This window comes from Seriola dumerili, unplaced genomic scaffold, assembly GCF_002260705.1.
Source record: "Seriola dumerili isolate Sdu_G_001 unplaced genomic scaffold, Sdu_1.0 BDQW01000056.1, whole genome shotgun sequence".
Taxonomy (NCBI): domain Eukaryota; kingdom Metazoa; phylum Chordata; class Actinopteri; order Carangiformes; family Carangidae; genus Seriola; species Seriola dumerili.
In genome coordinates this window covers 5,375,389-5,389,544 of record NW_019174311.1, presented here as the reverse complement: position 1 = coordinate 5,389,544, position 14,156 = coordinate 5,375,389, and the positions used below count along the sequence as shown (strand labels likewise).

The window sequence follows — 14,156 nt, the reverse complement described above, 5'->3', positions numbered from 1 at the left end:
TGTGTGTGTGTGTGTGTGTGTGTGTGTGTGTGTGTGTGTGTGTGTGTGTGTGTGTGTGTGTGTGTGTGTGTGTGTGTGTCAGGTCTATGTAAGCTCACTTTTTGAGAATTCAGGTAGTATGGGTCCAGGTCCTCCAGTGGTACCGCCACCATTCCTGGAGGGATGTCCCCATAGATGTAGGGCAGGCTCTTCCCAGCCTCCAGATCGCTGTTGGGCTTGGGCTTGTTCTCGTCATCATCGTCACGGTAGCTGCTGTCCTGCTTGGGTGGTTTCTTGTTCTTCTCCTCATTGATGCGCTGCTCAAGGCCCACCAAAGATTCCACAGTAAACTTCTTGAAGCTATCAGGTCCTGGCGGTGCAAGAAGGGGTGCAGCCATGTTTTCATCCTGCAGCTACTTGGTCTTTAGGTTTGTACCATCCACAGTAGCAGCTCTGCAGGAGGTGCAGACACAAAAAGGAAAGGTCAACCAACAGGCCATTCTGCATGGAGTTCATGACTTCCAACATTACTTTCTAAAAAACAGAGCTCACATCTGATATGTTGTATATGTAAACATCATAGGTTTTTTTTTTCCAGCTAGAAACATAAACCTTTACCCTAAAATATTTCTTCATGTAGAGGAATAAGCTTGTCACCATGTGACAAAATGTATAGGGAAAATCACACTGATGCATTCATGTTCACACATACACATACATTTCCATATACAGTTATGACGTCCTGGTGATAGAAATACGAGCTAAAGGCAGAAAAATGCAGTAAATCCATTCAAGTACATGTCAAATATTTGATTCCACAAAAGTGACTCTGGATAACATGAAGTACTACAAAAATGGCTGCCTGAATGTTGCATCCTTACCACATTATTCATTTGCTGGTTTCCCTTGGTCTAAATTAATGTTGAAAAAAAAAAAAAAGAAAAAAAAAAGAGAACTACAACTGCTTGATAAAGAAAGGTATACTAACTGTTTTTGTGATTGTAACAAGTAACAAGATACACCATGGTCATGATCTGTAGAATGTCTGTGTATCTGTCATCCACATTCAGGGAGAACAAGTGCTGAGATGTTCAACAGCCAAGGAGACTTAAAACAATTGTGTTTCACTCACTCTATCAGTGACAATGGATCCAAAAAAAAAAAAAAAAGGTTTATCTTGAGCAACATCTTATATTTTGTGGACATAAGTATCATTTTAAAACAGTAAAGAAAAACCAAGCTAATTACATCTTTACATGTGACGGTTCATGAATTTGTAAAAGCAGAAAGGAACCAAAACCTTAAGGCAGAAACACAAACAGAGTTTTGTCTCAGATGCACCAGAACAAAACCAAGTGTACTTCCTTTTTTTTCATTATGTTTCACAAGTTACTTAAACATTACTCCGGGTTCACACACATAAAGAGATAAGTTAAGTTCAAGATTAGACTGAGATGATGCACATTTCATCTTAAAGGACAACTCTGGGATATTTGAACCTGGGCCTTATTTTCTCATGTTTTCACATGTAAATGATTCATAGGGGCAAAAATCCTGGAGCTATCCTTTAAGGTACCACAGCAGAACAGATGTTTCTGTTATTCTGTATTTTCTCATCACAAATCTCACCCTGTATGCATACAGCAAAGTGCTTCTGTAACATAAGCTGTGCTGATTATAATCAAAATTGAAGAAAGAAGAAATAATGATACAATACATTTTACTGGGTCATGATATTAGACATATTTCATATGCATATATCAAAAATCTACATATTTGGTCATTTGCAGAGGTTGATGAGTGACATTAGAAATCATGGGTGTAATTTCAAAACAATAGTCCACCTTTTTAGCTTTTATATTTGATAGCTGATTTTATAAAGTTCAGGAAGTATTATTTTATAATTTCATGTTTTCTGTTGCTATATTTGCTGATTTGTTAATGTCACAATTCTTAACATTGTGCAAAGACACAAAACTAATGTAATTTACATATTTTTCATCAGTTAAGCTCGATCTTGTGTTCAGGCACCAACAGTTTAATGCTGTGAATAATTATGATCTCAAATTTCTTTTACCCAGTGCTGGAAACAAGTTCTGGCTCCTGCACTAAACCTCTGACAATGAAGACAACAGACCCATTTAAGGATTTTACTCCTCATGATTTTTTGAATAGCTGTAGAAAGGCTGACAGAAAACACAGCACACTTAATGGCTGCATGACTCAGTGGAGCCTTTATCCAGCACACTTAGATGTAAAAAGGGTACGATGGTTACATGACAACTGTTCAAGCTGCAGGACATTTCAGGGTCAATGTACTAATGTGAGGCAGTGCTGAAGGAAAGGGGAGCGAGCTGACAGGGAGAAAGGGTTCAGCAGAAACACAGCCACACCTGAAACTGACACGCTGACTGTTTGAAAGACGACAAATGACTCGAATCAGTATTTCTAACATTATGATCCTTTCTTTTGCATTGTATTCCACCCACCGTTATTCCACACAAACCTTTGTTATCCAGCGTGTGGTGGTGGAGGAGAGAAAGGTGGATGCCGCCTTAACAGCACAATCAACCATATCTGAATCACAAGGCCTGTCACTTCCCTGCTCCCCTCTTGCATAACACAATCTAATTAAAAATGCTCGACATATAAGGCAGATATCAGACAGGAAAAGACTCCACTCTATCTGTCCTGGTATGGGAAGGTGGGAGGGAGGCAGGGGGGGGGGATCACAGAAAACATGCAGCCTGTGAGCCAAGACGTCTGTTTTAAAATGGACCCCGGAACCTTGCAGTCGCTGAGCCTTCTGCTGCTCTGCTGGCGCTGTCCGCTCCAGCACCACAGGAGCGCACACACACACATACATACACACACACATGCACACATATGCACAAGCACGAATGCATACATGCAGGGTTCATGGAGAGAGAAAAATCATAACCGATCTGTCTGGAAAAACCGTTTTGCTGTACAGCGGGCCTTCACGTTGAGCTCTCCGCTCGACGCCTTCAGGCCTGCACTTTTAATCCTTCAATTCTCTTCAATGTTATTGAGTCGTGGTGACAACAATCGCCCTGTTGTGTCTCGGGTCTCGTGGGCTTGCACACTGCTTACACCCAGGCTTGGCAATGCAATCATTTTCACAGAGAAAACTAGCACCTTCTCGCACCTTCTCGATCATTTTCTCATTTTCAGAGACGCAGTAAAGAAATGGAGACTTGTTTACTAAAGCTGTTAATTAAGAAGCATGGCCTGTAGACGCCATTATAGGAGTGTGTGTGTGTGTGTTTGTGTGTGCGTGCGTGCGTGCGTGTGTGTGTGTTTTCACTAAAATATGTCATTGAATAGAAAAGTCCTGCTCAGCCACAGAGAGAAGCTGGAGGCTGTACTGCGCAGAGAAGTGGCCCGCTACAACCAAATTGGCCGAAGCGGTGTTGCTGCAGTGGGTGGTTTGTATGTTGAAAATGTCACGCTGTGGTAAACGCAACCGTGCATTTGTCAAAGTCACAAGTGTAATGTCGATGTATCATAATAAAAATGTGCAATATGTCCCTCTTGTTATTCAGCAAAAAAAAAAAAAAATGTAAAAACGATAGATTTTTTTTTTGGTGGGGGTTGGGGGTGGGGGGTATTCTGTGCGTTTTTGCGCGTTGCCTTGAAGGATCTGCACCACACCCGTGAAGCCATGTCTACTGCCAAATCAATAAGAGCTCTATCTGTACACAAGATAGCCCAGAGTATGAAGCTAGACAGCAGCATAAAAAACAACACACGGTCCGCAACATGAGATGAAACACAACAAACACGAGCATTAGAGAACACTGATGGAACTGCCACACCGAAAAAAAAACCACCTGGAGGAATGTCAATTTCTTGGCTGTCGATGATGGAAGGAGGATCAGGCTACTCACATAGCATCAGCCCCTTTTTCGCCTTGTGGTGAATCAAGTACATCATCCTGTAATCCGGAGGGTATATAAAAGAAGCCAAATATAGTGACCAAAATCTGAAAAAAAGAAATGTGCAGGTTTTGGCTTTTTGAGGGGCTGGATCGGTCAGACGGCGCCCTACCTGAAGCCGAACCTACGAGACATTTTCTCTCACAAAGGTCTAATCAATGCCTCGGATGCTCGACGAAATAGTTAATCCGATAATTTCCTTGCCATCGATATCAAATCATTGATAAACATATTGTCCCCTTGCTCTAGTCCAGCCGATAGATGCTCAGCAAATGCAGACACCCTCTTCCATCCCGCTCCAAAAAAAAAGAGCAGTGTGCAGCTCTGCGACATTTACGCAAGGATACCGACAGAGAGAAAATCTGCCCTCACCTAACATCATACGTGCCTTTTTCTCAAGCGATTATAAATGAGGGATACTCACTTTGTAAGCGTTACAATGAATCCAGAAAGCCGTTGCAGGACTGCAGATGTGGAAAAGATTGGGGAGAAACTGCGGTTGTCGCCATATTGTTGCTGCTATCTTCCCCCTCAGTGCGAGCAGTTTCCCTGCATAATTGATGACTCTCAGCAGAATGTGAGGGAGTGTCGGCAAGTGCGATTCGTGAAATCGTAAAGGTCATTTAGGCCTGCAGCCTCCAAACCCCAGAGTGCGGCTCACTGAACAGAGCTCACCGGGCTCAGGGATGAGCCTGGATGAGACTGTGCACAGAAAAACGTGCACATGGTTATTTCTGACAAAACGCATTTGGCTCACCGTGGGCTCAGTGTGGTGAGTTTGTAGTGCAGGAATTTATTGGCTGTCAGGTTTTGACGGTAGTCAGTCAGAGACATCTCCCAGAAGACCAGAGCATGTCCTGAGATACAGAGAGAAGGAACATTATATAATACATGTTTCAAATTATACAAAATTACAAAAAAAAAAATAGTCCATTCAAATATATGAATTACATTATGTATACTTATATAGCATCTTCTCTTTACATTCGTTTACAAACACATAAGTAAACTATAAGGTTTATTTTGGCCAATGAAGCTCACCTGTCTGAACAAATACATGTTTGGAAGTTTTTTGTGTGGGAGCATATTTTAAAATATGGACCATTTCCTCTTGAAGTATTGTAAACTATTTTCATTTATAGCCTCTGCATCAGACTGATACACTCCCCCCGCACTCTGCTCTTTAATAGCACAAATTAATATGCAAATAGGAAGCTCTTAATCTGGTAACCTGCCCCCCTGTCTTTGTGTTGTTATGTAAGGTAAGTGTGTGAATGAACATAACTGAACTGAATCAAAATGAATTGAAACTCTTTGAAAAAATAATTAAAAAATTCTGTCAATTTTGAGACATTATCTGAGCTGGAATATGAGATTTATTTATTGATTTCATTATTATATATCATTTATTTTTTTCACGATGTCATTACACACTTTATTTCAGTTGTGACTCTCACAAATGACGTCACTGGTCAGAAGGACATGCAGTTGTTTTTGGTCGAAAAAAAGTCTTCAGCAGTTTAAACCACATGGAGTTGAAGGGGCTTCTGCTGTTTGTGAGTGCTCTGTGTTTGGCTGCTCTGACTTCACCACAGGACAGTAAGTAAAAGCAGAGCAGGGGGGTCGAGCTTCTTTAGTTTCTGTAAATTAGTTGGTTGGCAAATTGGTATGAATCTAGTCAAGTTGTCTCATTTATACTAGTTAGTTGTCCATATACGTAGTTAACTTACAGTTGCTCACAGCAGCCTTTAAATTAGCTATTTAAATTTTTTTCTTCTTCTTTTAAGAAAGATACTTCTCTTTATAACTGACAGTGGTAACTAAGTCAACAACCATCGTTTTTTTCAACCCTTTGATAAGACCCATAGGAGTGTCTCCTGAAATAGCGCCCCCATACGGCTGCATACGTACCAGACCTCGGTTGTCATGGTTACCAAAATAAACACGCGACTGTACCGTGGCCGTAGATACCATAATAACGTTCATGGCTGGGTCAAGTTTTGATACTAAAACTACTTGGTTAGGTTTATGAAAAGATCGTGATTTGGGTTTAAATAAGATAAACAAAAATAAGATAATAACAACGTGGTTAACTTTGTTGAGCGCTCATGGGTTAAAGGAACAATATAAACTGCTGGGATCACATGGGAGTCAGACACCTCCTCTCCTGTGTCAGATTTCTGTCCATCCATCCCAACCTCCTCCTGACGTCCTGACACGGACTTTGATGGTCTATTTACTACTGTTACTATTTACGTCACCGCACTTTTCTCTTTGCTCCTGTCATAATAACTACGGCCACTAGATGTCGCCTAAACAACAAAACATGATATGGTGACAATCATAATAACCTGCTGAACAAACGATCTTTGGGCTCGTTTTTTTACAGGTCAGTCTCTTTCAGAGACAAATATAACTACGTCATCCGACAGCTGTTCTAAATTGTTTTTCAGATTAAAATTTTACATAAAAATATGATACGCTTATAAAATATGATGCTTTTTAAATTTAGGCCACTAGTAGTGTGGCATATAACGTACTTAAAACTGTCAACATGTTGACAAATACATCATGAAATATTAACCAAATAATATACAATTTATTATTAACAATGCAACAAGTGTTATTAAGTGTTTCTGATAATTCTATAATTCTATAATGAATACTTTTGATACTAGTATTGTTTGCTGATAATACTTTTGTACTTTTGCCAAAGTAACATTTTGAAAGCAGGACTTTTACTTGTAGAAAAAATATCATATACTCTATGTATATGATATTTTTGCTCTTACTTCAGTAAAGGATCTGAATATGTCTTCCACCACTCTCTCTCTATTTTGTCTTATTTATTCTTTGCTTAAGGAATTGCCAAGAAAAATGTGAATAATGCCCATCACAAGTTCCCTGAACCTAAGTGACACATTCATATTCCTTGATTCCAAAGAAATTTAATTATCATTTATAATAATATAAACAGAGAAAAGCAGCAAATCAACACATTTGAGACTTTTAAGAATTTTCGGCATTTTTACTTGGGATTTAAACAATTAATCAGTTGTAAAATGTAAACAAATTTTCTGTTGATTGACTAATTAATTAAATGACTGTTTCAGAACTCATTTAAAGTAATTTTATCTGTGTTAATGTCTAACACAGCAGCGTCACGTACACTTTAACACACAATAATGTAAACTCTGAGATGTCATTTCAAAAATTACATGAAAACTTTTTTTGATTGTTTTTATGAGGCTGTGGGCAACGGCCCCTAGTTGCACCCCCAGGTCGGTCTCGGATAATGGGGGGCCAGGAGGCTCCTGAGGGGGCATGGCCCTGGCAGGTCAGCATCCAGATCCAGTCCAGGCACCACTGTGGCGGGACAATCCTAAACAGCCTTTGGGTGCTGACTGCCACACACTGCTTCTACAAGTACCTGTGAGTATTACACACATACCCAACTGAGCTGCACGCAGTCACATGTACCTCAATCTATGTTTGAATACAGGAGGTAGAAAAAATAATGTAAGAACATTATGAAAAACTTTGATCTGAAGGGAGTTAATAACATGCAAAAACATATGCAAAGGTGAGGCATTAAATTAACTGTCAGTTATCTGCATTTTCCAGCTATAAAAGATGTCTGACACCTTTTTACATGTGACTTAACAAAACATCATGAAACAACTCAAAGTGAAAAAATAGCATCTGCACACATTTTAATGCCAAAGTCCACTCAAATCTGAGATTTAGACTCTGTTACCATCATACACACCGTCATTTTCTCATGTTTATATTATTGTAATGGTCTCCTAACAGACATGAATCAGAAAACAATTCACAAAGTCCAAACTGTACAAAATGTGGAAGCTAGATTTCTGACAAAAATGTTTTTTACACTGACGTTTTTACTTCTTACATTTTAAGCACTTCATGGCCTGACCTAAGACTACATGGCTAAATTACTAACCCCATATCAACCTGTACACACAGTCTGACGTCCTCCGGCAGGAACTTACCAACAGTTGCTATGTTGAGGTGAAAGACTAAATGGGACACCTCAGCTCTGGAATGACGCACCCGATGAACTCAGATTCTCACAGTATCCTCTTTTCAATTACTTTTTAAATCTATTTTTTATCAAAAGGCTTTTGCAACTTGAATGTGTAGAAGAAATGTATTATAATTATTAATTAAGAAAACGTGCACTCTTGTTTAATATGTGAAGAGAAACAGGCTTGAGGGCCTTGGCAGCAAATGATAAACAGGCCAATCTACATGGAACAATGGGCATAAGTTAAAACTAAAGTAACATCACACATTTAAAGGTGCATCTGAGTTTATCCTCAGGGTGTCTTGGATGCAACTAGGGGGACCAGATTTTTACAAAGCAAGAATAGCAAACGCTCAGGTTGGCTGTGTGGTGGATATGAGTAGGTGCCTGACTGTGTCATTTAAGATCCAAGCTAGGTATTTTACTGATTATTAACGTTTCACACAAGGAGCTTTTATAGGTTGTAGAGAGAACAAACCTGTGTTATATGTAACAATAAATAGATAAAATATTGGCTGCAAAACACACATTACCTGTTACAATCTGCACTGTTACAGTTTAAACTGAAGATTAAGAGGGGAGCCTGTGACTGCAGTCCAGCAATACAAATATCTGGAACCATCTTGGATGACAACCTTACCTTTGAAGCTAACACTGATTTTATTCATAAAAAGGAAAAACCAAAGATTGTTCCTCTTAGGTCAGCTCAGACATTTTAATGTAGACAAGCTGATGTTCAATACTTCCTCTAGTGATTGTGTGATCTTGTTGGTTTTGTAATCTACGTCTGGCTGGTGAATGTGTGCTCTAAAGTCATCAGTGTAAATTTGAATGATCACATGACGTGACACAGCTCAGCTCATCTTGCTGGACTCCCAGCGTCACTTACAAATGCACTTTAATCTCCTACCATCAGGACAGAAGTTTTACCTACCTTGAGGCAGCACTAAAAGGTCTATTAGAGCTGTTGGCTTTTTAAAAACAATGTGATTTGGCCTGTTATCAGCTGTGAACGCCACAGGATGTCTCCTGGTTTTTGGCCTCTTCCTCTTGTTACGCTCTCTAGATGGTTTTAGTGACAAGTGAGGGCACGGACACTGAATTACTGGATTGATTGTGTTTACTTTGAGGAACATTAAAGTTTTACTCTAATATCCAGTCTGTGTTACCTACATTATGTTGTACTTGTGCAATAAAGGATACTGTTTGCAGGATCTGATGGAACCAACCCTTGTGTGTCATGTGCCTTGGGGTGGGCAAACACCATGAAAAAAGTAGTGGCTCCATTATATTCGTAATGTGATCTTTGTCGTTCTGTTTTGTGTCCAGGTGGATCAGCAGAGCCCATTTCCGTGTGGTGGCAGGACTTAATGTGTTATCTGCTCCTGGAGATCATGCCCAGATCCACTCCATCAGTAGAGTCGAAATGCACAAGGACTACGATGACATCACGTCTGACAACGATGTGACATTAGTGCTCCTCAGCTCTCCCTTCAACTTCACTGACCATGTCCAACCCATCTGTACTCCTCATAATGTGACCCATGAGTTCACCCTAAACTTCAGCCACTGTTTCATCTCTGGATGGGGGAGCACCTATTATAAAGGTTGGTTTAAAAACGCACCGATTTTGCAGGATTATCATGAAAGGCATGATGGTGAATTTTAATGCTGAAGTGCACTTGAGCAGGACACCGAATCCCTGCTGGCTTCTCTGACTGATTTAGACTCACTGTGAAGGGATAAGGTTCCACTTTACAACCAGACACATCAACATTTACCTAACCAGGAAGTCCTTGAAATGAACACTACACTTTGTAAGGAAGACTTCGACAAGAGGGTTTGAAAGTTGCCATAATTATATAAAGTCAAGTCAAAGTAAATATATATATATATAATATTTTTACAGATAAATTGTCAATCAAAATCCAAATGGTTAATTATTTATCAATCTCTTTTACCAACACCTGTAACTGCATATATCATAATAAAGCAAGTTTGCACTTACAGAAAATTATAAGTCATTAAACGTTTTAATAAATATTGTTCAATGTGTGAAGACAAGCAAGCTCAAATGACATGATACCATTTGCTAAACAAACTCTATTGTCCTGACTGCACCAGGAACCCAACATGTGACTGGGCCACTTGTGCAAAGGCAAAATAAATGTATTTATGATAAATTATTATAAAAAAAAATGTATTACTAAAACATTGTTATTATTTATTGTTTAACAGCAGCCCATTTACAGCATGAATACAAATCCTTCACCCAAATCTTGCTAAGATCTGTAGGCGATCGTCACTGATCGACAGCCACACCTCCAGCCTCCATTTTGGCCGCAAGCCCCTGCCCCTCCTGCCGTCCCTTCACGTTCACAGCCAGCAAGGTGTGATGAAGCCCAGTGTAAACAGTAAACACACGTAAAGATGCACAACTTAATAAAGTTACCCTGTGTACACGAAAGCCAACAAAAAACAACCCAGCCAAAGCCGTTAGCTAGCTAGCTAGCGATAGCAACATTTACCAAACAGCCAGTTAGCTGACACTGACACTGCTGTAGGGTTACTAGTGAAAACAGACATGTAGCATTATGTAGCCATCGAGTTACTTACACGTCGAGGAAAAGAAGAGCCTGTTGTTAGTGAAGCTGGAGTCCCTCTCAGTCTCAGTAAAGCCAAACCAGTATTGGCTCCAGAGTCACACTGGGAAAGACATGTCTGCTGTGACCGGAAGCACGAGTGGCACAGATGGAGCCCATAAAGAGTCTGAAGGAGCTGGTAAAAACTTCTTTAACTTTATGGATGTTTTGATTTCTTGCCAATCTGCCTGTGCTCTTACCTCTTTCTTTGTTTTTTGTTTTTTTGTTTTTTTTTTGTGAATATATTTTTAATCTTAAGGAGCTGTGCTGACAGTATTGACATGATTAATAGCAAAAACAGAAAACAACTAACAATACCAATAGAAAGCAAAGTACATTACAGAAAAAAATAAATAAAAGGGAAAGTGAGAACAAAGCCTAGTGAGTGTGTGTATGAGTCTTTGCGGCGCAAAACAGATTGCTGGAAGATCTTTGTCATCATGCCAAAATGTAGAATTCAGATCCACAGAAATGCGGTTTCTTTAGTGGAGGAAATTCCAGAAAGTCACTTTTGCTTTATCAACATGAGGAGGACCAACAGTTTAACAGGAGGGACTCACGTGCACAAACATGCACTAACAAAGAAACACTAACTAAGAACAGAGAAACTCAGATTACAATAGAAGGGTCTGCTTAGGATGCCATTACTCCACTATATCTTTGCTCAGAAAATAATTGTATAAATGTGCAATTTCTTCTTTCAAGTTACATAGTCAAACACCCTGTTTTATTTTACTATTTGTATTTTATTTTATTTTTATTCTACTTGAACTGATTTGATTCTCCTTGTAAACACTGTACTTTAGCTGCCTCTGTTTAGCATTTATAAGCAGTATATAAACTTTAAATAAATGGTTTATAAGACGCTATAATGTAGTGGTACACAGCTATAAGGACTTTGTATATGTCTTTTAATTTGCAGTTTTTACGAATAGGTTCCTATGAAGACATATTCAACATTATTACAGCATTGTTTTAATATTGCCATTCAAAATCTGACTGTGCTTGTGGATGCCAACAGGAAGAGTTATGGGTGTTAACTAATACATGAATAAACACAACATTACAGTGTGTTATAAACCATTCATTAAATATTTATTACTGCTTTTGAATGCTAAATAGGTCAAATTAAAATGTTGCCTTTTCCTCTCGTGTTTTTAAATATTGCTCTCATATATAATTGCTAATTGACCATAAAAGCCCTTTAAAAGTAGAGTACTATTTTGTGTGTGTACTACTGTAGGCAGGCTGTTGAACAGATTGCAGGAAGCTGAGGTGGAGCTCATTGACAGGACAACATGTAACCTGATCACCTGGTACAACGGCCATGTCACTGAAAACATGATCTGTGCGGGATTGGAGAGCGGGGCGGCTGATTCTTGTCAGGTGCTGATTCTTGTGCGTTTATAATATATGTGTATAAAGTCACTACAGGCTGCAGGCTTCAGATCAGCTCAACATGGCTGCTGTTTATGTCTGCTTCAGGGTGACAGCGGAGGTCCTCTGCAGTGCTACAGCGAGGATGAGGAGAGGTTTTATGTGGTCGGAGTGACAAGCTTCGGGGAAGAGTGTGGACTTCCTCACAGGCCAGGGGTGTACGCACGAACCAGCAGGTTTGCAGGTTGGCTGAAGACAAGTCAGACAGCATCAGTGTCTTTTGCACACAGACCGAACACAGGACTGATCTCTGCTCTGCTCAGTGCTGCTCTGATACTGCTCTGAAACATCCAGCCCGTCGTCAATAAATATCGCTGCCAAATGAGAGACAGTGTATGTTTTTTCCAGCCATCTGGATTAATTACCAGTCAGCCTGTTAGATCCACCAGTGCTCTTTTCTCGGTCAGCGTGATGAATTAAAGTGATGGTCCCCAACATGAACACAGTTTTTTCTGCCAAAATTAGAGCAGTTTTGGTTATTTCGCATGAGAACTTTCTGTATCTGTGTATTCACTTCATTCATCATAGCCCACAGCAAGTTCTTTCAAAATGCTTGGAACGGCTTACCTTAAAAAACTGCGCACAAGTGTAGTCAGGAGAATTGCACTTTGTATGACTTTAACTGATAAATAAAACCTTTTCATGGCGTTATTTTTTAAAGCGTCCTTCCTAAGGCTTTTGCACAGCACTGTAAATATTAAAAAATACGTCAAGTGACTAAATTAATGAAGAAAAACTGCAGATACAAGGGAAGGAAAAAACATAAAAAGATTATTCATATGCGTGTCTTTAAATATATTTCTATAATGTTTTAAGAACCTATTACTTTTTATTATTATTTGTAAGAGTGAGAGAATTAAGAAGGGAGCTCAACTCAACTGAGAAAAGAGGGAAAGAAGGATGGGAATAAAAAAAAACGAGAATAAATAAGAGACCTTACATGTTGTAGAAATTACAATACTCATATTGTCACAGTAACAAATGTTGTATTTGAAGCTAAAGTGGTGATTGTCAGTGGCAGAATGATAATTTACAGACCTCCTGTACCCCATGTTTCCTGTACAGAGACCTGTGCACTGTGAGTGGGCTGCACTTTCACCAGCAACCAAAACATTTTCCACACTGCAGTTAACATTCACATTTATTTATGTGTTGTATCATTGGCAGGAGTGGACAGTTACTAAGTACATTTACTTGAGTGCTCTACTTGAAGATGAGGCAGAAGATTCTTCTTAAATTAAATAAATTTTCCTTTTGTTTTAAATGTTTGCTGTTTTTAACACGACCAAAATTCATCACTACCTACAAATATTAGCCGTCCAACTTTAGAAAGCATGTCGAGGTATTAAATGTTTGTTTAATTCCAGATAAACAGCTTGTAGTTGGCTGATGTTTTGTTGATTCGTTTGTGTTTTAATGTTTTAATTTCTATCAGCGTTGTGTCGTATTCTACAAGCTTTTTTATTCTACAGGTTCTACAGTCAGTCAGTCGTTCTGTAAATTCACTGTGGAACAATACGAGTTGACATTAAACAATGTACTTTTGAATACTTAAGTATTTTTCAAATCAAGTACTACAGTACTTGAACTCTTGAATCTGACTGAGCAACTTTCACTTGTATTGGAGTCATATTTGATCAGGAGGATCTTTACTCTGTCTCTGAGCTGCGCACTTTGTCCACCTCTGATCATTGGCACCACTTTCGAATGAGGCACACTTATAAAGGGCTTATAAGTAGTGACCAATGGATCTATGGGTAATGAATAAATAATTTACTAATGCTTTAAAGATCAATTAAAAGTCATTATTAGATCAACCTGTTGCTGTGAAACAAGTATTACATTTGGCCTTGTTTTTTCAGAAAGCTTGAGAAGGATCCAGTGGCTCATTAGACACTTTACTGGAAAAGTATCAGAGCATCTGGATCAAAATCCATTCATCAACAACTTAGTAACATTTGCAGCTGCAGATTGAATGGCTCATTGTAAAACAAGAAACTCATGAGCATTTATTAATGCATTACTAACATTTATGTTTTCCTTATATATTACCAAAAAGAAAGAAAACCAGCCAAGGGGATTTTTTACAAC

At 39.0% G+C, this 14,156-nt stretch overlaps 2 protein-coding genes across 2 annotated transcripts in view; one reads left to right on the top strand and one right to left on the bottom strand.

Annotated features, from left to right (window-relative positions):
• The window catches only part of LOC111219003 (sodium channel protein type 8 subunit alpha-like), a 38,355-nt gene extending 37,929 nt beyond the window's left edge, over positions 1 to 426 (bottom strand). Inside the window, exon 1 of the mRNA XM_022741537.1 lies at positions 99 to 426. Within this exon, the coding sequence (XP_022597258.1) occupies positions 99 to 377 (279 nt within the window). The 5' untranslated portion in view covers positions 378 to 426. The remainder of the gene's footprint in view (positions 1 to 98) is intronic.
• A 6,655-nt stretch (positions 427 to 7,081) lies between these two features.
• LOC111219213 (transmembrane protease serine 11D-like) lies at positions 7,082 to 12,350 on the top strand. Its single transcript, XM_022741826.1, has 5 exons — positions 7,082 to 7,103; positions 7,187 to 7,370; positions 9,316 to 9,509; positions 11,872 to 12,014; positions 12,114 to 12,350. The coding sequence occupies exons 1-5, from the start codon at positions 7,082 to 7,084 to the stop codon at positions 12,348 to 12,350; spliced, it is 780 nt and encodes a 259-aa protein (XP_022597547.1).
• Positions 12,351 to 14,156: the final 1,806 nt, after the last annotated feature.